General features: G+C 49.3%; 1 protein-coding gene across 1 annotated transcript; it reads right to left on the reverse strand.

Annotated features, from left to right (window-relative positions):
• Positions 1 to 436: 436 nt before the first annotated feature.
• Positions 437 to 25,311, reverse strand: LOC144160164 (testis-expressed protein 11-like). The gene is made up of 9 exons (XM_077691760.1): positions 23,626 to 25,311; positions 19,907 to 20,001; positions 19,654 to 19,783; positions 16,368 to 16,444; positions 15,203 to 15,438; positions 4,478 to 4,676; positions 3,171 to 3,290; positions 3,032 to 3,118; positions 437 to 2,657 (listed from the first exon to the last, which is right to left on the reverse strand). Exons 1-9 carry the CDS (start codon positions 25,148 to 25,150, stop codon positions 2,445 to 2,447), a joined length of 2,682 nt encoding a protein of 893 aa, XP_077547886.1. The 5' UTR covers positions 25,151 to 25,311; the 3' UTR covers positions 437 to 2,444.
• Positions 25,312 to 25,328: the final 17 nt, after the last annotated feature.

Here is a 25,328-nt window from a genome sequence, read left to right on the forward strand (position 1 = left end):
TACGGATATTTAAATCTATATTGTTTCTTTTCTTAAAGCAAAGTTGTAAATACCACACATACGGTAGCTGTGTAGTCACGGACTGCTGCGGGCCTATCGATAATACAATAAAAAAAACTGAAAGAAACCAAGTACGCGTCGTTCAGACTACGCTTAATGAAGCCGTTGATTGCTCTGGAATGCACAGAATGCTAAAAGAGATAGCCCAATAGTATTGTCGTTTCGATGAGTGGGTACATACTTGAGAACATCTAAAAACGCTGCAGAAACGCGAAGGATCAAAGCACGAAGAGATATCAGCCACCGGGAGTGCGGTGGCGAATGGCGGCACAAATGGTCACCAGCTTCGAGGCTGGCAATGACGTTGGCGCCGCACAACAGAAGCTCCGGGCTACACTTATTTTATTTATTTATTTATTTAAGAACATACTCAACTTAAGAACATACTGAACATTTAAGAACATACTGAAGCAGGAGGGGCATAATGTGGTAACAATATCAACCAAATACAAACAGTAAACAGCAAAAAGCAGAAACAAGCACTGAAGCATAAAACAGTGAACGCTAGAGGCAACTACAAAGGCACAACAAAACATTTGCTTCAAATGAACCAAGAGAGTTTAGACAATTTTCGGGTGTATTGTTCCAATCATTAATTGTGCGGGGAAAAAAAAAATTTAAACAGATTGGTGGAAGCGAACAGTGGGGTTAAGGACAGAGAATGGGAATGACGAGTACGGCGAGTTAGAATAGACTACATGAACAAAAATAAGTAGCAATGTTGAGTAGACATCGAGAAAGTGTCCCCTTCAGCCTCCTAGGCTATGGAATACTAGAAGGTTGATGAATACAGTCAAAACTTGATTTACCCAAGTTGGGGTGAGTCACGAATTAGTTCCTTAAACAGAGAACTTCGGCAAATCGAGTTAGGCATTTCTTGGTTACTTAATTCAGTACATTCAATTATATATTGTAGCGGCATCCAGCAAGCTTATGCGGCATTGTATTTGCAAAGTGGAAGTACTCGAGAAAAAAAATAGATAAAAAGAAAGAACTGCAGGGCACGCGTATGAAAAGAGACCACTGAAATTGTTATGTGAACAAGAACGGCACCCGGGGGACTAAAAATTTATTTCCTACCAAAGAAGTCAGTGATGTTTACTTGTGTGCACTTTGTAAGCAACGGCCGCACGGATTTCCCATAATTTTGTAGTGCGTCCAGTGCATCTTCCGAATCCCCGTGTGCTCTGGCAAACACCCGCGGCATATTGTGGCCATCCATCACCTGATCGTAACTACCTGCAGAACGATGGCAAATGGAGAACGCAAAGCACATTCTGAAAAAGTGACCGCCGAAAACTGAACTGGAACCTGAATTGGTTCCAATCGGACGTGTGAATGAAACTTTGCTGCTGGCATCATCTGGCGAATTCAACTCAAAATTACAACTCCTGTCTTGTGCTGCGAAGTTTCATAAAAATGGGATAAAGGTTATGTGCGATGTTATTTTTGCGTGCCATGAATCAATTTTGGTGCATTCTCTACAAAATAGACCAAAAGACTATTTGAGCTGCATTTTGTGAGAAAAGGTTCATTAAACTGGGACAGATAATACTGGTTTCAGTATTTTGAGTTAGTGAAAGCATAGGGCCCTATGGGCGTCTGTAGTGGAATTGGGATATCTTCGTTGAATGAGGTTTTGTTGAATCGAGTTTTGACTGTATAACTATCTCAGACAAGTTATCAGTTCACAGCACATTGTGATCGTTGCTTGACCTCCGGCCACGTAGTTCAGGAAGCACGCGTGAAATGGCGCCACCGTCCCCTTGCACAGTCCCTGTGCTGCCGACAGTGAGCTGCAATACATTTCCTGAAAGTCCGCATCCGCGAGTTAAGTAGGAACAGAAGTCAGCTTGGAATTTTTGCAATGAGGTTGTTACAGTTGCACGTGGCGTCTTTTCCAGCTTTGCCTCGATGAGTGGCAGTGCTGCTCACTTTCTGGGTGCCCCCTCCTTTCATCCACGTTGCTGTGGCCGAGCATTCACCAACAGGCCAGGTAACCTCTGGCTGTCGCAGTCCCCAGGCTTGCTCGCAGCCCAGCTTCGAGTGTTGTCCATGGCCAAGGTAGACGCTAATGTGTGGTTGGAACGTGCGTTTAGGCTGGCCATGCAGTGGCACCAACTTAGAACCACTGTGCCCCTGACACACGCCAGCATGTGAGGCGACCCGCTGATTCGCCCCACCATCACTTGAACAATAACGTTTCTCTATCCTCGAATGACTGTGCTCTGCAACGAAGTTACTGTGCCGGCACGACTGCGGACTCGCTGAAGCAGGTCGAGTCTTTTCTCAAGTATTACTCAGCCTGGCCCAACGCTGCACCAGCCTGCCCACGTGGGGCAGTACGGGCAGTCGACAGGAAGTGCACTGCTGCAACTTTGGGTTTAGTTCAGCAAGACGCCAGCGAAAAGCGGTTCCTCATCGGGGAACAGCCTGCGGTAGCGGGTGCCGAGGGTCTGCTGGTAGACCCCCCGCAGCACGGGCAGCACGGTGGCCAGGCGGGCCGCACAGCCGAGCAGGCGCTGAGCCGACACCCGAGCCCCCTCCAGGTAGCGTCCCAGGCCCTCGTTCCACACGCCGCACATCATCCACACCAGCTGCGCAGACACCCAACACAGGCCCCACTCAATGTGCACCGCTTGCACACTCCCCATATCAAAGCCCCCCCCCCCCCATGCGGTCAGGTCAACCATCGCAAAGCAGGGACGGCAAGCCTGCCATTTGTCAAGAATAGCTGAAGCGGTACTCCACTCGGGTGCTTGTGGCTGCTGCCGTAAGCCACAAAAGAGATACTATACTGGGAACACCAGAAAACATCACCTAATTTACTCTTTTCTAACTTGAAAAGCAAGCTTTATTTTATCTCGCTGTGTTATTAAAAGTAAATGTTTACCCAATCCGCTTTTTGTCCGCTAGGTCCCATGCCCACACACTTGCCCCTCAGCTCCCACCCGGATCCCAAGCAGCTCACCTCCGCTTCCGGGAAGGACTGGCTGATCCGGACCACCTGCTCGACGCTGGCCAGCAGCCCAGCCTCGTCCCGGGAGTCCAGCAGGGCCTGCAAGGGCAACGTTTGCGCTCCTAGCCCCTTCCGACCCTCGCCCACTGACCTGGAAGAGCAGGTGGTAAAACTTGAGGCTCTTGTTGGGCGGCGTCTGCGCCCCGGCCAGCAGGACGCAGCGTTGCAGCAGGGGCACGCACAACTGGGCCCCTTTCTGGCCTCCGATGCCCTGCAGGGCCACACAAAGGCCAACCTTTACCAAAACAGGGGCCCCCAACCACTGACGCAGGAGAATGTACCAGCGGTGCACATGCACGAAATGCACCACCCCTTTCGCTGCACATAGTAAAAAAAGCTTGTCCATGCTACAGTGCAGACAGTTCGTGGGCAACTTGGTATGGTGAAGCAAAAAGAAGGGGAGCCTTTAGAAAAAACTAAAGCACGCAAGATTTTTACTACTCAAGGTCTTAATTAGGCACAAAAACAGGCCGCTGAGCTGAAAGTGAATCTTGAAAGTGAACTGAAACTGGGCCACCACAGTGGCTCAGTGGCTAAGGCATTGGGTAGCTGAGGCCAAGGACACAGGTTCCATTCCCAGCCACAGTTATCTAGTGGAGGTGAGATGCAAAAACGCTCGTGACCTGACGCATTGTAGGCTGCCTCCGAGAGAACCACACAGAATGCAGAGCCATCCCTTCTCTACCAGGGTGCATCTTAGCCGCCATGATGTTGGTTGTGGAGACACACCAGAGGCAGGATGTTGGTATGCAAGGCCATCGTGACAATTGCTTCCTTGTGAGGGTGCGTCTGAGTAGCTATGCTGCAAGTCATCAGGCATGGAGGAGTACGCAGTAAGCAAGGTCATTGTGACACCGGCCCCTTGTGCCCTGACCGACTGGAGGTGCAGAGGGATGTACAAAGTCATCGTGACCACTCCTCGCTTGCATCTCAACCGTGGCAGCACGCTGGCGGCATCCGCAAAGGGAAGGAGTTTGCCCCGTGCAAAGCCACACAGAGTTGGAATGCTCAGGGCCAATGCTGACTGTGTTACAGTGTGTATCGCGTCAGCTCAAAATGGCAAAACAGCCACTCTCCTGTCGCTCTCTCCTGCCCTTCCTCACTCTGGAGCCTTTTCACCTGTCGCCACCGGGCGGTGCCGCTTCACGAAAACCACACGAAATGATTTGCAGGGTTTGTACAGCCTCCACAAGGAGGCAGTCCTGTGCCTCCACGTTTAGGGCCCTCAGGACGCCTTCCTAGTTACTCCGCTGATTTGTGGGTTGGCGCATGCCGGCAGACACGCCCCCGCTGCTCCCATTGGAGAGCGGTTGACGCAACCGGCAGTGTTGTCAAAACTGCGTGAGCCTGCCGGCGACAGGACGTGTGAGAAACTATCGGTGACTGCGGCTCACTTGCCTGGGCGACTGCCACAAAGCCCTCGAGGAAGTCAGTGTTGGCTGCCGGCCAAGACAGGATCTCGTCCAGCACGGCTTCACCTGAGCCCGTGTGCACCGCTGCTTCGAACTCGGCCGCCAGCACCAACGCGGCCTGCTGGCTATTCTCACGCCAGCTCGGGTTGCACGCTCGGAACTTCTCGGCCACTCCCCGCACGTCCCTGGGAACAGCGGGAGACCCCCCCCCAGCACAGCTTCCCCTTCCCCCACAGACAGAGCCGATTCTTGCACATCTTGGAGTACCGCAAACTTGACAAGAAAATGCACAGACAGACAGACCGCAGTGCTTCCACCTTCTGGTGTCCGTCTCAAGTTTACGCTACTTTAGGATGTGCAAGAACTACCACCAACTGTCGGTTCTTCTAAAAAAGCCACGTTCACAAGAATGTGTGCGACGCAGTCGAAGCGGTGCTTGCTCGCAGCAGACATCCTAATATCTTCACAAGCCAGTTAGTCAAACCTGTTAAAAATGCCAAACAAGTCCTTCTCATTCTCTGTTCATGTGTACATGGTGTCACGCATGAATATTGTTTGAAATATACAGTAATCCCTCGTTATAACGAAGTCAGTGGGACGGCAAAAAGTTTTGTTATAAGCAGTATATACCTAGATATAAGTGACTACTCGAGAAAAGCTAAAGCATTTGAGCTTTAGTTGTGCCACAGCTGCGATGAACCAAAGCCCAATGTAGTATTCAGTGAAGCAAAACTTTATTCAGGTGCAAAAAAGGCAGTGAGCTATGGCTTTTTCAAGTTCTTGCCTGGCGCGAGCAACCCCTGCTCCAATATGGCCAAGCATTGCATGACGCTGTGGTTGCCGCACATAAAAGTGGCAGGGGCAGTGGCCCTTTTATAGGGGGCGTGCGGGCATCACGGAACACTACGAGAGTTTCGCGCGGGAAAGGGCCGCGAACGCCACGGCAATTGAGTCTGAGGTTTGCTGAGCTCGAAGAAAAAAAAAACACGACTAACCACTCATTGTGGGCACACAGCACCTCCATGAAAACTGCCCGGTTTTGCACTAGTGGCTTTGCATGATCACTGGGCCATTTTTTCGCAAGGTGTGGAGCCGTACAGTTTTTCGGGGCCTCGCTGTCGATGACACTGCTAATTCTACGAGTCAAGTGCTGGTGTTCGTGCACTGTCACGTCCACGGCATTGACCAATGTCTAGGAACAAAATTCAGTGGCCCCACCACGCATTTGGGCCGTTTGTCCGAAGTCGGATGGCGCGAATCGAGCATGACCGGCTCGAGAAAATCGCCGGGCAAACACCAGTTTGCGTTGACCCGCCATGTTGACAGCCTGACTAGCCGCTTGGACGCCGCCTCTCGGCGAAGCCTCCGCTCGCCACTTCGCTCTAAGCGGGTCAAGCTCTTCATGCGCTTCAAGTAATGCGGCCAGTTACTCACGAATGTAGCATATATATGCAACAACACAACGTTTTTTTGCCACTCGATGGTCACCCTAAAAAAATTACGATATTTTTTTCTTGAAATAGATTCATCCGAAGAATTTAAATCAGCAATAAAAAAATCGACCCTTGAGGGTGGCATTTGGCGAAAAAATTCGACCCTCAAAGGGTTAATTTCTCAGTGAATACGGCATCATTTGCTGCGGGACAAGCACTGGGGGCACTATAAAACACGAAATCTTTCGAATAAAACAAAATTGTATTTTCTCATAATCATCATCATCATCACCAGCCTATCTATGCCCACTGCAGGGCAAAGGCCTCTCCCATTATTCTCAAATTACCCGGGTCCTGTGCTAACTGCGACCAATTTATCCCCACAAACTTCTTGATCTCATCTGCCCATCTAACTTTCTGCAACCCCCTGTAACGCTTGCCTTCTCTAGGGATCCACTCTGTTACCCTTAATGACCAACGGTTATCTTGCCTTCGCATTACATGCCCTGCCCACGCCCATTTCTTCTTCTTAATTTCTACTATGTCCTTAACCCGCGTTTGTTCCCTCACCCACTCCGCTCTCTTCTTGTCCCTTAATGTTACACCTATCAACTTCCGCTCCATTGCCCGCTGAGTTGTTTTCAATTTAAGGGGGGACACTGGTCTTGAGGACCGAAAATTTGACACAAAAATCAGTTTTCTGTATTAATTTTATTTGCAGTCGACAGGTCCCAAAGAATGTACCTGCAAAATATCATAGCTGTGTCATTATTTCACAAAGTTGTTGCCCTTTGAAGTCGCCTAAATGACCATTTTTGCTTATGTTTGCAAACTTCGTGCCCTCTTTTCTCAGAACCAATTTTTTTCCCACATGGTCAGCTGTCGGGTACAATATCTTGGGATGTACTGGTTCGATTTACATCAATTTTTGCTGCATTAGAAAGCCTATGAACTGAAGAGTGCAATAAAACCACAAAAGTGCAGATTTTTTTTGCTGGCACAAGATTTTATGCAGTTAGTTTTACAAAAACATTGTAAATTAATGACCTGACATTTACGAATTTTACAGCGTTTGCAGAACCCATGCTAAAATTACTGTAGTGGTATAGTTGCACTCCCTGGTCCTTCTAGAACACAAAGAAATAAAAGCTATATAAAAAGTATTTCATAGGTACATAATGAAAAAAATTGCCCGAAACGGAGTGACATAACATGTTGCACAACTCTAAACTTACACCGCATAGACGAAAACTGACTGCATATTTGTGCTCAGGATGTTGAAATACACTCAATGTGTAAATCTCAAGCACATAGGTTAAAAAATAACAAAAATGTCCTCAAGACCAGTGTCCCCCCTTAAGTTGGACCCTCTTAGTGAGCCTCCAAGTTTCTGCCCCGTAGGTGAGTACCGGTAAGATGCAGCTGTCATACACTTTCTTCTTCAGGGACAATGGTAGGCTGCCATTCATTATCTGAGAATGCCTGCCGCACGCACTCCACCCCATTCTTATCCTTCGAATTATCTCTGCCTCATGGTTGGGATCCGGTGTAACAACTTGGCCTAGGCAGATATGTTCGCTTACTACTTCCACAGCCTTCCCACCTATCTCAAATCGCTGCGCTGTCCCGAGGTTATCGATCATTACTTTTAGCTTTCTGTATATTAATTTTCAGGCCCACGGTTCTACTCTGTTTGTCCAGTGCGGTAAGCATGCTTTGCAATTCCTCCCCCGAGTTACTTAACAAGGCAACGTCATCAGCAAATCTGAGGTTACTCAGGTATTCTCCGTTAGCCCTAATTACTCCCACCTGCTCGCAATCCAATGTTCTGAATACTTCTCCAATGTTCTGAATAGACATGCTGTGAATAACATTGGGGAGATCGTGTCTCCTTGTCTGACGCCCTTACTCGTAGGTATTTTACTGCTCTCCTTGTGGAGGATGATGGTAGCTGTGGACCCGTTGTAGACACCCTCCAGTATTCTTTTCTCTTCATGGCCCCTTTAAGCACAATCTCGTTTCAAAATGCACGCACGCGTTGACATCCGGGTGCGTCGCTTGAGTGGAGTCGCACACTGCATGAGCCATCGCCGTTCCTAACTTGCACCCGAGCTCAGTTTTGAAACTGTGCGTTCCCAGGCTGTGCGGCTTTTTCCCAGGTGCTGAGAGGGCACCCTGGTCATGAGTTGTGCGGTTTCGGCAGCAGCATTGATGGCGGGCGCCTGTCGGCCAAGTTCACCGTTGCGGTGCAGTTGCGTGTTTGCTCTACAAGTTTCTTCTTTTCACTGCAGGCGTTTGTCTTTACCCTTGTGCAAGAACCTTGCCTCTACAGGGCATTCGTTTTGTGGTGCTCTTGAGCAGTGCGGCCGCGGCCGCACAAAGAAAACACAGTGTGCTGGGCTTGGCGCAATGCCAACCTGCTTCACACTTGGAGCAGATGATGATGATGATGATGATAATAGTCTTTAGTTGGAGGAAAAGTGCCCATAGTTTTCCAGCCCACTGAAGCAGTGATGCTTGTGATGACAAGGCTGAGCACATGCTTCGTGCAAGGGGCAGACTTGTGCCCTTTACAAAATGTACAGCTACAAGAAGGAGGAGAAAATCTCACCTTGCTAGAAAAACTATTATAATACAACAAAACAAAACAGACTAACGAACAAAGAAAATAAAGAACAATTCTTAATGCTAATTAACACATGCCATATGAGCAGAAAACATATACAATTAAAATCTGAATACGCAACCTTAGATAAAACGAGTAGGATATGGGCAGAAGCAGTTCAAATGTGCGGGGTGTCTGGTTCGCCAGCGACTTTGGGTCAGCTATAACCAAAAAAACAATTTCATTTTTTGAAACTATAAAGGGTAGCGTCTACTTCGAGTTTGCTACAGAGATAAGGTACACAGTAGGGGTGTGTTCTTTTGCCATAATTAGTGAAAGCACGAGGAATTCTGTAATTTTCAAAATGGCGCAGGGGTCTTTGTTTTATGTTGTCAACTTTAAAGTTATGTAAAAAATCATGTTTTCCGACCGCATCGAAGATGAACTATTTATTGACGAGCCGAATTTCGAGTTGATGCATGATTAAAGGAGCCATGAAGACAAAACACAAGCTTGGTTCATTCAAAAGATTGCCTCGTTAGAATCATACTGACACCACTTTTAACGCAAACTTCGCTCAAATAAGCTGTACAATTAGGGAAAAAGGGAAAGGCCAGGCGACCCACTCGCTCATTTCCCGCAACAGAACCTATGATGTCATACCAGCCAGCTCTGCGGTTGGTGGAGGCCGGCAAAAGCAAACGCAAATTAGGCAGAGCTTCTAAGCTTGCCGAACGAGCTATTTACGCTTAAATTTAGGGCACATTCTTTTTAAAGCAGTAAGAATGGTGGCACCGACTGTGGAAGTTACGAAGCACACGAACATAGAAGTTCAGATGCGTACTGCTGTTGGTACTGCGCGCACTATGCTTGGGTTAGCTGCACAGGACTGCGGGGCTTTGGGGTTGTCTCAGACGACACTGGCCGATTGACGCAAGCAACGGTGTCTTACGTGACCATATTTGTCGAGCGAGCACTATGTTTCACGAAACGATTATTTTCTCCCTGAACAAAAACAAACCAGAGGCAGAAAACGGCTTGCCACGGTATGGTGGCGCCATCTAGGTTCACTAACGGCAAACAAGGCTTTCCAATCGGCTGCAGAGCAGCCGGTTCCTGTGATGTCATTGCAGACCACGAAAACACACGATTTAGTGGGAAAATCAAAATTTTAACGTAAATTGATTAATTTCTCAGTGAATAAGACATCGTTTGCATCAGGACAAGCGCTGGGGACGCTATAAAGCACGAAATCTTTCAAATAAAAGAAACTTGTATTTTGTCTTCATGGCTCCTTTAAATCCTTGTCCTCTCCGTAAATGTGCGTTCTATATGAACTGCTACGAGATATTGTTTTTATTATGGCGTTTAATATGTTTAGTCGGTATTGTGGCACTTGTCTGTGAAGAGTTAATCCGTACGTTGCTATTGATCTCCCAGTAATTTGCATACCATTTTCCCATTAAGCTGTCGGATGTAAATTGTAAAAAATATAGGTGACGGCGCAATACCCGTAAGCGCTTCGCTAGTTATTTAATGTGTATATCCCAAGGTGGTGTCTCATCAAACGGTAGACCTAGATACTTCACTTGACAGTGGCATAGTTAGACAGAAGCACTGGCTGCAGCTGCTGTCATGTCAATAAATGGAACTTGACAGTGTGATATGTTTATGTGGGCGGTGAAAGTCAAGTAGGCTTGTTTTTGGCTTGCTAATAAAAATACAATAAAATGGCATTGGGCAAGCCCACTTCAAATATTTCTTTAAAATAAATAGAATCTGCGAACAGAATTTCGCATGGAAGTACACAACTTAGCACTCGACAGTTCCGAGTTGCGTGGTCGCTGAACTTGAAGTGGGCAGCCGGCTACGGAGGCTCAGAAATTGGGCCACGCAGACGCCTATCACAAAGCAAGCAATTGTTGCGCAGAGCTGTGAGGAAATATCATTCATGCTGCAATGAATCTGCACGGCTGGCATGGCAAGTAAACTCGTGTGCACACACGACAGCCACTGCTATGCGAAAATGCATTTGAAACGCTGTCCTTCCTGATATTTTAGCCACCACTCAAAATCACTGGGCGCACGTACATTACTCCTTGCATAACACGGTCCGTTTCATGTAAATCGCGATGTGGAATAGCCGCAACAAAATTCCGAGTGAAATGCCGAGCAGAACGGACTCCGCCAGCAGACACCGCTTGCTCCCCTAGCGCAACCCGCAACCGCAGCGCTGTGGTGGCAAGAATCGCGTCAGGCCGCCCTCTCTGTGGCAATGGTGGGGAGACACGGAACTGAGAAGCGTCTAAGAACGTTGGACTTTGTGCCTCAGTGGCGGTACTCTGGCAACGTTACTTATCCAATCACACTAGCCGGAATGTTTCACGTTTGCAACTTGCCGTGGCCCATTGGTGGGCCATCAGTGTTTCTCCCTCTCTGGGCCGGTCTCGTTCGGACTGCGGACAGCACAAGCACTGCCTTCGAGCTGCACGTCCTGCCGGAATGCGTGGGACAACTGAGTGCTGGACTGTGTCCCAGGCAGTGAGTGGACAGCCCTGGACTGACAATCAAGGAGGCCCGATGCTAGATTGTGGACACGAAAGCAGCGGCAACTTCGGCATTGACGAGAGATACATGCGTCCATGAGTTGTCAGTGGCCATACCCCATCAAAATCATGAGAAAGTGTAACTTTTGGAGGGGCATATATATCATAGTGTAGATGTTTTGTGACAAAATAACACCACTGCATTCTTAAGTCCACTTCCGAAGAGTGCAGCTTTATGCTTGCACAATGGGGCTGCGAGCAATCATCAATTATTTCCGATAGGTGTTGCAGAGATACACGTAAGCATGTATTTTCTCCACATGCTCTTACATGGGAGTAGCGTGCCCTCTTATCGCAAGCTGCTGCCAGCCATAGGCTCCGGACAGCGAAGTTTGCCGCGCGAGCGCAGCGCCAGCCGCAACAGACACGCGCAGCTCTGGGTCGGTCCCGCCACGCTGACCGCCTTCAGCGCCAGTGAACGCAACTTTGCAAAAAAACGCTTGTAATAATGTTATTTGCGCGTGTATGTACTACATAGTGCAACAAAGTCATGCAAAGTGTTATACAGTCGGGGGAAGCCTCCAAATAAAACGGGGCACTGATAAAATGCTGTCGCCTCGCTGCCGAGCCGTAGGAACTGGGAAGCATGTGTTCAAGGCTCTGCATTCTCCCGCGGATTCTTCTTCTCTGTTTTTTTTTCTTTTTTTCGCAGATACCAAGCATGGCTACTGAATCTCGAAAGACCTACATTAAAGGGGCACTGACACAAAATTTTGAAGGCGAGATAACTTCGGAGATAGATTGGTGGGAACACATATACACCATCTGCAAAATATCAGCGGCGAATACAGCCTAGAACATATTTAAAATCAATTTTAAAGTGTGCGAAACGCGACCGAGCAGCCAGCAGAGGACCACGCGCAATCGACATCCCGCAGATATTTTGTAAATAAACAACATCCTAACACGTCACGAGTTTGTGTTTGCCGCTTCCGGGGTACGTCGGCTCGCCTGGCTCGCCGCTCCAATCGGAGGGCCGGAGGGCGGAGCTTCTGCTCTCGAGAACGCACGACCCGATCGTTGGCGGCTGAGGCGCCGTGATTTCGTCAGCTCATCGGGCAGCTGGCCGCGACCAAAGTTCTACAGCGATTCCAGGCTCTCTGTTTCTATTACTTTTTCTTACCATTGGATGCGAAAACGCGCCGGAGGCACGAAAAGCCCACTGAGCTAGCCGCACGGTCGCTGTGCAGGCGGCGGCCGCGGAGTGGCCCCGGCCGGCGCAGGTAGCTCGACTGATAGCTTGTTACCGCTGCACTAAATTGTCCCCAAGTCCCGACCATGGTGGCTTATATGAGAAAGGAGTTAATGATGCAATGGCGGGTTGCATTAAAAATTGTCATCTGCACCGCTTACGAGAGCGGCACTCGAATATCCGCCGGAGTGCTAAGCCGAACACATCTGTAGGCGGACCTGTAGGCAGACCGGCCGGCTGCTCCCAGCGCGCGTCTTGCCACCCACCGTCTCGAGCGTCGCGCGTCGTTCTTGAGCCGCGGTAGCATTTGCACTCGCAGCGCCTGCGTCACATCCACGGTCGCTTTTTAATTAAGCGCCTCACGAGATCAGTACGTGGGGGCATTCGCAGAAACTGCCGTCGATGCGGATTCGACAGTGCTACGGCGGCTCTGCTCTGTGATATCCCTCCAACGGTCACGTGGTCAGCTTTGTTCACACAAAATCCATCGTTTCGCGGCACTCGCTGAAACCGAAACTGCGACTGGCCGCATTGAAAATGCCTCTAATTAAACCACCGTCGCACGCTGAAGCAAATGAGGTTTCTACAGGTTATAAGTAGGTCACTAGCTACTTATCGCAAAAAAAAAAAAAAAAAAAAAAAACATGCTGCCATGGTGTACGATCAGCTTGTTAGTAGGCTGGTTAGCAGGCGTCAATACACATAAGTGCGCTCTGAATTTGGTAACAAAGAGGGCTCCCAAGCACAGTTATAGCATTGTAGTTTTACCACCCGGCGGTTCTACTCTGCTTCATCTAATATTCCACGTGCTTATACCGCCGAATTAAATACATAAAACCACATACGGGGCGCAGACACTTATAGGCGTTAATGTTTCCAAATGTTTCGCAAGCTTTTGGATAACATAAAATCACCGCCTCTTGCAAAAGAAACAAAGAAATTGTTGTCTAAGCCACTGAAAAGCAAAGAAAAATAGAGCTAAGACGTGCCGCAATCAAAGTTGGAACAATATGTGCACGGGAAAAAAATATTTCGCGTTCGGGGAGGAGGAGGACAAACTTTATTTATCCCATCCGTTGTGATTGCGGTCACTCTGGACCAGTGAAAGGTGTACTCAGGGAACGAAATTTTTCTCCCGTGACTTGTTGTAAAGGTGTTGACGGTAGTAAAAGCGCTACTATTTCTTCGTAATGGAGGCCTCCTGCCGAACCCGTTGGCATGGAGAGAAAAAAATACCCGAATATGAATATTCCGTAATTTATTCTGATACGCCTATTAGATGTTCTGCTTAACCCTCCCCCATCCCATCCCTGCCTAAAGGAATTTCTTGTGATAGCCTTCTCGTGAAGAATTTCTTTTTTGGGGGCGTGTTTGCACGTATGCAACTAACGCACTGCGCTACAACTGGAAGCCCAAAAGTTTCTCGGCGAAGCAGGAACTTATTAACGTCTGCACTTTCGCTATACCTCAACAAAAGTGAATTTCATACTGTTAAATGTATGGAGCATCACATTAGGATCAAAGACCTATATGTAACTCCCGTGTGATCCAGTTAGTAGTTCTGCAGTCGCATGCAAGTGCACTCACAAGGATGGAATACCCCGCGCGGGAACATGCGCAACGTCTGATATATTTGCAGACAGAGACTCCTCTCGCTCCTCTTTCGTGAATTGAACAATATAAATTACGTTTTCTTTTGAAGCGAAACATGCTGATCTTAAGGAAGGTTTTGCCCCGCAGGCAGGCTGTAGAAGCGTTTCTCTTCTGGGCATCACTCCTATGCGGCCTTTATATGCCTTCCTATACGCGAGTTCAACCGAATAAATCCTTCTCCATTCCCATGCACTATGTGGCAGGATTACTTTGCAATCTCTTACTTCGTTTTAAGCCCAGAAGGGGCGACTAATATGCTTAATCCGCGCTGCAAAAAGAAGAGCGCCCCCGAGCCAGCAGCGTACCGGCTTGCGGGGACCGACCCAGTGTTGCGCATATCTGCCGAAGGGGGCGCCGGGTGTCACGGGCTCCGTGTCGCCCTCTGGGCGCTGTCAGGAGCCTATTTCAGTAGTGCACGGGAAGCTTCCATTGTGGGTGCCCTCTGCTGCCACCACTCGCAATGGTTTTGAGCATGTCCCAAAAGACGCTTAGTTTTCCTCTCCACTGCTGTTCTGTCGGGCACCTCTCTCCGCGTTCTGTCCCTCCCGGGCAGTGAGCAAAAGATCAGGTGCCTTCTCCACAGCTGGTGCCATTTAGCGTCCACAAGTTTTCCCTGCACTGTAATTGCAAATAATTTTGAAAATGGGTCAGCTGGAGGGGTGTGCAGTGCGGATGACATTGCGACACAACGCTTGAAGTGCACGATGGCTAACGGTTACCCTGATCTCTGAACAAAGAATTTGTGCAGGCAGTGGGCAGTTAAAGTTTTGCAGCGTCAAGTGCAGGTCCAATGCACTGCTCTTTCTCTCCCCTTTTTACCAATGCGCAATGTCGTGCCCATAATATCTACTGCCGTCATAGGCACCACCATAGCAGCCAGCAGCGTTCCTTGCCTACTTGGCTTGGCTGGCCACGTGGCTTCTTTTCGCTCTTGAAGCCACAATCGACAAAAAATAGTATTAGTATTTTTTATCCTCATTCATCTTTCATAAAGCTTCCACCCAGTCCTCGACAAGTAAATCTTTTATACTAATGAAACAACTTTACTTAATCATCTACAATGATACTGCAGCCAGGGCCAACTTTTCAGCCTGTCGGTGAGCCGTGCCAAGTACAAGCGGAGCATTCATACCCGGCACATGACAGCAAGCTTGCCTGGACCCTAGCCCCAGCAGGCTCCCCTGTACCAGCATGTTTTCCCCCAGGGCAGAGCCTGGCCCACCTGAGCAGGGCGTCCCGCACGTGCGCGTCCGCAGCCTGCCTGGCGGCGGCCACCCCGGACAGGAGGGCCCCGAGGGCGTAGCTGCCCGACCTGGCGGCCGGCGCAGCGCCGTGCAGGGACAGGGCGAAGGCGTGGCCCAGGAGCCCAAACTGCTGGCCGGCGCCCATCTCGGGCTGCAGGGCCAGGTTCCAGCAGACGTGGGCGAACCACGGGCAGTGCTCCTGGGCCAGCGGCTCCTGCAAGGGTCGCCTGCTGCTGCTGCACCACTTGCTCACCTGGCCGCTCTATTTCGGCAGCTTCGTCTGCTCAGAGCGCTCTTCTTCTCCCCTTCTGCAGTGGGCAACCACACCCAATTCACGAGTCCCTGCTACAGTGCCTTGGCGGCCAAACAACACAGAGATGGTGGCCCACAAGGGAAAGCAGAACAAGGCTTTCTAGGCAAATCGTGCCTGCACCGACTTCGAGGGTCACACCACAGAAAGTGCTAGGAGACCCATGAGCCCGCTAAGTCTCTTTTTCTTGCCTGCTCAGAGCAGCTCCAAGCAGCCAAAAACTGCTCCCGCCGCCCCATAGACGTTCCATGGGCAAATAAAATACGGTGCTGCTTGGAGCTGCTCAGAACTGCTTTGAGCAGACAAAATAGAGAGACCAGCTGTGTGTGGTACCACCGTAGTGCTGAGTGCACAGCTTTTTGAGACCCACCGAGCTCACAAAAGTGATGGGGTTTAATGCGCATCAGCAGGGACGCCTGGTGCTCCGCATGCAGCTGGAGCACCTACTCTGCTCCGGCCCCCACCATGTGGCTCCAAGAGCAGAGCTGCACAGAGCAGCGCAGCGTCGAGGCCTTCCCAGTGACAGCATGGAGGACCTTCTACTCCCCAAGGGGCCTGCCGCCACCCAGCGGGAAGCCTTTGGCCAGCTGCGCCACTACCCGGAGGCGACTGGGCTCACGCAGCGACTGTAGCCCAGACTGACGTACATGCTACTGACTGACTTAGCCCTGTCTTTGCGCCCTATCCTTTCCCGGCGTTGTGTGCTGAGCTCAGTAATGTCACCAGTGCCTTCCCTTTTCCTTTCCCCCAGGCCAGCACAACATGGCAGCAGCGAAGCCACGGCTGGGCTACGAGGGGCCCCACAGCGGAGGGCTCCTGCATGCGCCACTCACATTATCGCAGACAGTCAGGATGGCTTGCGCTTTCTTGATGCAGTCAACCACTTCTTCATACACGTCCGGCTCCTCATCTGAAGCACAAGTGCAACAAACATTGTTCAGCCGAGAGGCCCCTCCAGCCCACAACACCACTGCCAGCCCCTCATCGCTGTACACCTGAAGCATGCATGGGCGGAAAAGATGCTCGGGTGTAGATGTGGCAGCTGCACAGACCGCAGTCAACGCCGCTGGGCAGCAGCTGCACAAGTTTCTTATGTCGGCTTGTGGAAGCACTTTGCGTGAGAGTAAAAGGACAGCAGTGAACTCCACCTTGCTTTGGCCAGTTGCTAGGGCCGCCAAGTTGTGCCGCCTACAGGACCCACAAAGACATAATGCAACTTTGCACAGGTGCAAAGACCAGCTTTTGGTCACTCACTCAGCTTTATTCCGGCCACAAAAGACATTTTCCAAGTGGAAGAACACCAGTAATGTTGAAAAGCTTTCAAACTTCATGATACAGTGACGTGTTACGGACAGGGGAGACTTGACGTGGGCCAGCATAAAAGCATAGCTATTAACTGCACATTAGCAGAAGGCAAGCGTGGCAGGGGGCGGCAGACAGTTAGATGGGCAGATGAGATCAAGAAGTTCGCGCGGATAAATTGGTCGCAGTTAGCATAATTGGAGATCCATGGGGGAGGCCTCTGCCCTGCAGTGGACATAGACAGACTGATGATGATGATGATTATGATATGATCAAACCAGGGCCACAGCCAGAAATGCTTTCCAAGGGGAGAGACCTGCCGTCTGCAGGCCCTATCAATAAAGTTGTCGTACCGTACCAAGGGGGTTATGAGTTATCAGAAGAGAGCAGCTTTGCTGAAAGGAGCACTCACTGTACCTGGAAAAAATTTCGGACGGGGTGCGAACCGCCGAACCCACCGTCTGGCTACATGCCTGGGTCAAACGAAACTACAGGCCTCACTACAGTCCCCCAGTCAGGTTTCTTGGCGGTAGCACAGGTCACCAGCCACCAATTGCACAAACAAGAGTATGTGGCATCATAGAGGAGTTGCCAAAAATTGGCTAAGGAGTCACCACTGCTTCATCCAGTTCACTTAGTACCTGTATTAGTTGTTCCAGGTTTGCAATAAAATTGGTACCGTTGCTATCAAGACAAAGATGTCCTTTTAAAGAACCAAGCTTGTACTTTGTCTTCCTGGCCCCTCCATGCTGAAGGGCCCCTTGTTTCAGCACTGGCACTTGTAAAAGGCTTTGATGTCTGCTTCTCCGCCAAAGATCCACACTTCCTCATGATGCCCCTCATTCCGCTCACTCTCCCCTCCCCACCAGCAGGTTCACACGTTCTCACGCAACCAGCAGAACTGAACAGCACTTTCCGCCGGCAAGCAAGAAGTGGCACGATACAAAATGACATCATCCTTTCCAAACTTGCAGCTATGTTGCCCCAGAAGATGACAAGGCCTGCCAATTTCCTTCTCTCTGAACATATGCCTCAATTTGAAACTCCAAGTATCTCAAGATCAAAGTCAGGCCACAAGGCAAGGTTTTCGCAATCAATACAAACAGAGGCCTAGTTCTTCAGTACATGGAGCTGCAGAACTCCCCGTAGGATATGTAGCAGAAATAAGCAGCAAAGAGGAGGGTACCCCGTCACTAATATCCCAGCAGATAACAACAAAGTTGAAGTAAACGATTCCGTTCTGGGAGAGCCATGGCCCCCGAGGCTCCTCCATATATCAGCCAGGTTGATGTAGTATCAAAAAGCGATCACTGATTTGCCCCCTGGTTCTGGAAATTGCTCATCTGCCTGCCATCTGTTGACGTTAATTTTAGGTTAGCAAGCGAGATACTGTGATAATGAGTAACACATCACGAACGTCCTCGCCAATTAGCTTTTTGTACTATAACTGCCGTTGTACGAGTGTATAGTATACGCTTACGAGTGTTCCCCCTGCATATTTTCATTGGTGTATTATGTTGTAAATGCCTATGCATATTTGCACAAATTATATTTAGTCGGTGCCCTTTCCCTCCTATTGAATAATTTATTTGCATTCCTTCATTGAGGGTCAGGTCTCAGTCTTTTTACTTTGGGGCCATTTTCTGTATGTAAAATGTAACCTCTTGTATGGTTTGTTGCAGGATAACAATAAACGATTTCATTACCCAATCACTTCAAACTGTTCACACTACATTTTTATCCACTTTTATCAAATACTATCGGCTTTTATTGACAAAAGTAAATGATTCTCACGATGTTGGAGGAAGTCTTCAGAAATTTCTAATCAACTGTTGCACCTGGTTGCTTAGAAGTCATAAGGGGGACAAAATCACAACGGGTGGTTTCACAGGAGATCAAGAATATCTCGCGCACAGAGGCAATGGGAGGGCATGCTGCTCCCTGCTGCGGCCATTCGTTGGGAAAGCAAAGTCGTGACACTTTCAAGACACGAGAGCGGGTTGCTCTCTCTGCCATGTTTATGAAGCATGTAGACTGCAGCAGGGGGGCCAGGGAGTGCAAACGTTGTCCACCGGTTCCCTCTTTCCCAAGTTCAACAAACACCACTGGCAGTACCAGCTGCTCTCCAGAATGCTTTCAATGTGGGGAGGAGGGAGGAAAAACGTTCATTTATAAATTCTTTTGAGTGGTTGGGCGGCTTTCAACGACAATTGATGACGACGATTTTGTGGTTATACAATTGGGAACGCGTTTTTTACGGGTCTTTTTTTCACAGAGGTCAGCCGTGGCTTCTACTACTGAACCTTGAATCAAACACCATTTATTCTAATTAACAGCTCTATCGAAACAATGTTTCAATTGATACATTATGTATCAATACTTCTGTATCTGTGTTCATGGAACAGGACTAAAGTTTCAGTATTATTATTAAGTTCATTATTTGTTTTGTTAAGGAAGAGCATTTGTACCCTTTGCGTGGCAGTGAAACTCCACTTGTGAGCTGCACGATTCAACCAACATTAGGAATAAAGTAATGAGAAAGAAATCATTTACTCCTCCTTACACGACAGCCGTACTTCTTTTGTAGTAGTGTGTCAGTAACAAAGAAAGTAACAAGAAAAGTGAAACTGGTAATAAGGTAGCGATTACAGCCTTGACAGATGGGTTGTATGTTCTGGCAAAATGACTCAGGCATATTAAACTTCAGGCTTTGGACCCCTCCAGCCAGTTTTTTTTTTTTTAGCCCTGATTTGTGTAATTCCGCCAAGACCATGGAGGGGGCTCGAGCCCCCGTGTGGAGCCCTTGTGCCACAGTACCATAGTTGGTGAGGCAGAGCGCAGCGATGCACCGCAGGCACGTCAGCTGCACCGCCGCCACGGCCGGGCGCTTCTCCGGAGGCGATGCCATGGCTCGCAGCACGCCCTTGGTGATGCTGGCTTTGCCTGCCTGCAACCGCCACCCGTGCTCACAGAGGTTACGCTGGTGCACTGCATGTGCCATCTCGTGCTCCCCTCCATCAAATGGCATCGCACCATAGCAGAAAACAGGGGAGCAATAAAGCTCTCAAACCTGAAGGGCCAAGCTGCCCACATAGATGAGTGCACCAGAGACTTTCTTGAGCACCGCCTCCCGCTCCAGGGGGTTGGCTTCCTTCACCAGGTTCACTGAAACGAAAAAAGCTCGCTGGGACTGGCTGTTCCAAAGCTCGTCGTATCACTGCAGCTGCGGCACTGCACGGTTGTGCAGGGCGAGCGAAAAGGTGAAATATGCCGCTTCCATCAGCTCCGGAGGGTGACCGACCATTTCCAGGGGTAACTGAGGCAGCGATGGCAAAAAGGTTAGGTGCAGTGCCACTTGATTGCAATAACTGCGCTGGCACAGAACTTTGCAGCAGTGCGCTTCCACAAGTTAGATTCAGGCGGATTCCCCATGTGAAGGAGACACTGGCAGCAAAGCCGCTTCCGAGTCCAGCTCGTGAAGACAGCTGCCAGGGGCTGTTTTGACGCAGAATGCGTTTGAGCAGAAATTCAGCAGAAGCAGGCTTAGAAGGGACCACAGGGGCTGCTCTACGAGTGCACACACTCACGTGCACACGCCTGTGTCAGTAGCTGCATGCACACTTGATGCCAGCCATCGCACTCAGTGCCGAGCAACACACAACAGAGCCGCCTAACAGGCAGCTGAAGGACTGCAGCAAGGGCTCTGCCACCTGGGCAATCACCAGCCGTTCCCCATTTCCTGCCTCCCACCATCCGCGAGGGCTCTGGCTGCAATGCACTCATGACTGGAACTGCGCACTAAAATCGGACGACAGAAGAGAACACACACAACTTTCGTCCGGCTTTTGTGTGCAGTTCCAGCTATGGAACATATTCCGCTAGCCCAGCTGTCCACTGTGTAGCAATGCACTGATGCCTGCGCTCGGCTGACCTGGCTGGTCATTTAGCAGTGCCGCAGCTTGAGCAAACTGGCAGCACATGTTGCGACAAAGCCAGTGAAACAGGCACTGGGACTTCGATGGCAGCCATGTTCAGGGTCCACCGATATATCTCTGCCTGATATGAGGGAGTGCAGTGAAGTGCACTCATGTTAATTATTACTGGTGATGCAGAAGGCACGTGGGGCTCCTATATATATATATATCAGTGTGTCGAAACGAAAAAAAATACCGGTTCGGTTACGGTTCTGGTTCAGGCGAAATCATTTCGTTCCGGTTCGACAAAATCACGTACTGAACCAGTTCGATGAGTTTAATTATCACTGAAATTAGAAAAAAAAAAGACATTTAGTAGTTTAAGACGACAGTCAAATCAAAATACAAACTAAAATTCAAAATGCTGCTGTTCCCCAAGGGCAGTGGCGCAATTGCAAAGCAAACTTTAAACAATTACGAGAGATTAGAACAACAGATGAAGTGGCGACTATTTACCACCTACTTTCTAGCCCAGACATTATGTTGTCCTAGCGACTATTCATAAAGCCACCGCCAAGAGAAATGACAGTGGGATATATTTTCTGCCCTTTCCTTTTTTGTTGTAGTAGTCGCAATCGCAATAGTAATCGCAATCGCAATGTAGTAATCGCAATCGTCGCTATGGAATCGTCCATCAAGCTAACCTTGAAGCCTTAAGTTTAGGCCTGCATACTGGCGCATTCAAATACCAGCACTTAATAGCAATGGGGCACATTTTTTATATTTGTAACAAAACAGAAAAATCCTACAACAGGCACATAAATACTACCAATGAATTACATTATTTGGTCACCCTGATTAATTTGTTAGCTGTCACTTCACCTAATGTGTTAGCCACACTTTGTTAAAAGTAAGCGATCGATTGATTGACTGTGGGGCTTAACGCGCTGACGCAACATATGCGATGAGGCGCGCCGTAGTGGAGGGCTCCGGATTAATTTTGACCACCTGGAGATCTTTAATGTGCGTCGAAATCTCATACACACGGGCGTTTTTGCTTTACGCCTTGTTAAAAGTAAGCTTTAGTTAACGCTCACTCACTGCATTATTGCTCTGACCACTGCAATTCCTTTTGCGATAGCTATACCAGACGTGTGCATTACATTCAGTATGTCATTGTACCGCCTGACCCCCGGCCATTGTTCCGTGTGCTACACTGCGGAATCTTATAACAGATTATGCTGTAACAAAATGAAAGTGAAATTTGACGCGCGGAGCATGAGATGGGACTTTCTTAGACGCTCTTTAATTCGTCCACAGCAGTACTCCCCTCCGGAACGAGTAGCAGTAGAAGTAATGTAGCGAGTTGGGCAGTCGGTACAAGTGCACCTTCGAAAAAAAATCAGATCTAAAAGAGACAAAGCTGCAGAACAAGCACAAAAGATGATCGCTGGACGAATGGGGCAGTGTGAGGTACTGGCCTGCCTTTCTGCACGTGTCATCGGCATTATTACTATTTCTGCTCACAAGACAAGGTCGAGGGCTGCAGTTTTTTGCCAGGGGATTAAGTGCGCACTTTAACAGTTTTCCCTTACATATCTGTTGTTATTTGTATCTGTAAAAAACGGAACTGATCCACTGAACTCACTTTCTTCACATTGATGAGACCTTTGGTTGTGAAAGGCAGGGTAAAGAAAAGTATAGAGCACGTATAGAAGAAGTATAGAAGAAAAATAATTACGAAAAGACACTCAAAGCGTAGCTCAACCAGTGCCTTTTCGTAATTCTTTTTGTTCTTTTTACCATACGGTTTAGCGCTTTTCCGCGCGGGCTTACAAGTTTTGACTATTCCTCCCCCAACTCCACGCGCGGTTGTTCGTGCGGACATGCATCGGCTGTGCTTTATGCGTCCGGTTGCTCTCCGACAACGCCGCGATCGGGGCTGCTTCCCACTGGCCACTGTCTATTTTATTTCTTATCCCCTCTCTCTCTACTTGCGTTCCCACTGCTGTATAGTTACGAAATGTTGTTGATACTTCTCCCTCTGCTTCACTTTCCCCAAGGGTTCTCCTTTCTCGACGAGGGCGAGAAGAAAAGGAGTCCCGCGTATGCAACGGGTGTGCAGAAGTTTTGTGTGTCATTCTAACAGAACCCCTGATGAAGGAAGTTCCACTTCCGAAACTGTTGGGTATTAATTAATGCAAAAAATCGGACAACACGCTATCTATAGTCTCCCTCACTATGCTATATATATATATATATATATATATATATATATATATATATATATATATATATATATATATATATATATATATATATATATATATATATATATATATAAGCACGCACACATGTACAAAACTACACAATGCAGCCACAACTAGGTTAACATCCTGACACATTCACTTTAGTGCCTTTCTAGTACTATCACCCCAACCTGACTGAGCACTGCTTTTATAACAAGCATTGTCATTATTTGCTGGAACCTTTGTTCCAGAGCTACACTGACTTCACCACGATAAATTGACTTTCCACTGCAGCTTGTACGGTTTTTGTAGAAAAGGATTCCAGCCTGAAGCCGCAAAGGTGGTTTAGTGTTATTACGATTAGCCACCTGGTTGGGTCACTTGTCCACATCGTTATAACCAAGTGCTCCCCCTTTCCAGTTGGGCCTCAGGTGAAAAAAAAAGTAAGAATTTCCACCCAAACAAAATCACAAAATCTATAATGTGCCCTCGTAACGGCAAATGAGCCAAGTGGAGAGAAAGCTTTCGGCCTTTTTCCTGGGAGAGAAATGTGCCCAGTGGATGTCTAGGTCACAAAACAGCTTTGTTCCCTTGCCGTCTGCAAGGCATGCAGAATGAGGCCCTACTCAAGCTGTGGGCCGCTGCGAGTGCGTCGTCCCGGCTGTCTTCCTCCAAGGCAATCCTGAGCTGCAGGTAGCCCGTGGTGAGGTGGTCCGTGCCCCGGTAGAGGCCCAGAGCCTCCCTGGCCCTCTGGGCCATGCCGAGGCCGGCCGCCCAGTGGGCCAGGCAGAGTCGCAAGCTGTCCACCTCTGGCGTGCCCAGCTGGAAAGTCGCCGCCAGGGCCTCGCAGTTCCGGAGCCACTGGACGGAGCGCTCGGACTCCGCGCTGCGGCAGCCGAAGTGGAACAGGAAGCGGAAGAGCAGGCCGAGGCAGCGGTTGCCGGCGCCCCCGTCCTGTACCAGGATCCTCTGGAAGGTCACCGAGGCCCGGTCCAGCTCGCCACTGTCCAGCTCGACCCTGAGCAGGGCCACCAGGAGATGCAGGGCGTCGGCGTCCTGGCTGAACCGTGTGTAGGCCTTCTGCAGGAACTCGGTGGCCTGCTGGGCATGCCCACGCTCCCTCAGGGACTGGTGCACGCCGAGCACCCGCTTGACGGTGACCTCCTTGTGCTTCAGCACGCAGTCCAGCGTGCTCGAGATCTCCTTGCCGCCACTTACGCCCGCGCACAGCAGGGCCTCCAGCTTCTTCGCCAGGTACTGCAGCCGTCCTGGACGCTGCCAGATGGCCACGTCGAGGGCGTTGACTGCCTTCTCCCAGTGCGCCTTCTCGTCCCAGCGGAGGTAGGCGCATCCCAGCAGGTACAGCGTGTGGGCCTGATGGTCGACGGCAGTGGACTTCTTGCCCAGGCAGAACGACTCCCGGAAGTAAGAGGCCGAGTGGCGGTAGTGACGGCCCTTGAAACACACAACACCGGTATCGTAGGCCCTCGACGAGATGTACTTTTGCATAGCGGGGAAGTCGTCGCCGCACGTGTTCTTGGCGGCGTAAAGGCACTCGAGCGCGGCTTCCGAATGCGGGGCCGTAGCTGTCACAGCTGCGAAGCGGAGAAGCTGTAGGACTGACTCCGCGTGGCGTGCTTGCAGTTTCTCCTTCTCTGTCTTGCCTCCGACATTTTTGAAGCTCGTGATTTCTTCGGCAAGTTGCTTGGTGTAATCTTCAAGCTCGGCATAGTGTGACCGCTTCAAGAGAAGCAGACCGATGGCCTCGAGAGCTTGAATCCGGATGCAAAGTGCGGTTACGTAAAGCTCCGGTGTCCTTGACTTGTCAAAAGCGACGGAAGTAAATCCAAGGTACATGTTCACGCATTTGTGCAGCAACAGCGTTTGCGCATCGTCTGAAAATGTGTGAAAGAACTCAACCGTAATGGTTTGCACACATTTGTCTACAGCGGCAAGCAGACTAGTAGCAAGTTCATTACCAGAACCAGCAGATATATATGCAGCAGTGCTGTCCTTCAGATCTGACTTGATTTCTTTGAATACGAGATCGCTGTCAATCGTCTGCTTGCCGTCACCAACCGACGCCAGTAGAAGCCGTACTCGCTCCGTCGATTCGCGTACAAGAGCGACACAGTCATTCGCACTCACCATGATGGGGCAGTAATGAAAACAAACTAAATAAGCTCTCCAAACAGTCACTTTTCGTTTTTAACTACTGTTTAGAGTCCGTACAGTCCAGGTATTTTGCAAGTGCGCACACACAGCAGGCGAAGTTGCCGCCAATGAAAGTGCGAGTAGCGCCCTCTACGCACGTAAAAAAAAATCAGCA

This window comes from Haemaphysalis longicornis, unplaced genomic scaffold (genome assembly GCF_048455015.1).
Source record: "Haemaphysalis longicornis isolate Haplotype H1 unplaced genomic scaffold, Haemaphysalis longicornis Haplotype H1 scaffold_10, whole genome shotgun sequence".
Lineage (NCBI taxonomy): Eukaryota > Metazoa > Arthropoda > Arachnida > Ixodida > Ixodidae > Haemaphysalis > Haemaphysalis longicornis.

What these genes read in the sequence shown, in the direction of transcription:
- LOC144160164 (XM_077691760.1), bottom strand. Translation starts at nt 25,150, where the DNA reads ATGGTGAGTGCGAATGACTGTGTCGCTCTTGTACGCGAATCGACGGAG. An exon ending in GCTCTGCCTCACCAACTATG is followed by an intron (nt 16,445 to 19,653) that starts GTACTGTGGCAC and finishes CTTGTGCTTCAG; the next exon opens with ATGAGGAGCCGGACGTGTAT. An exon ending in GTGCGGGACGCCCTGCTCAG is followed by an intron (nt 4,677 to 15,202) that starts GTGGGCCAGGCT and finishes CGCTGTTCCCAG; the next exon opens with GGACGTGCGGGGAGTGGCCG.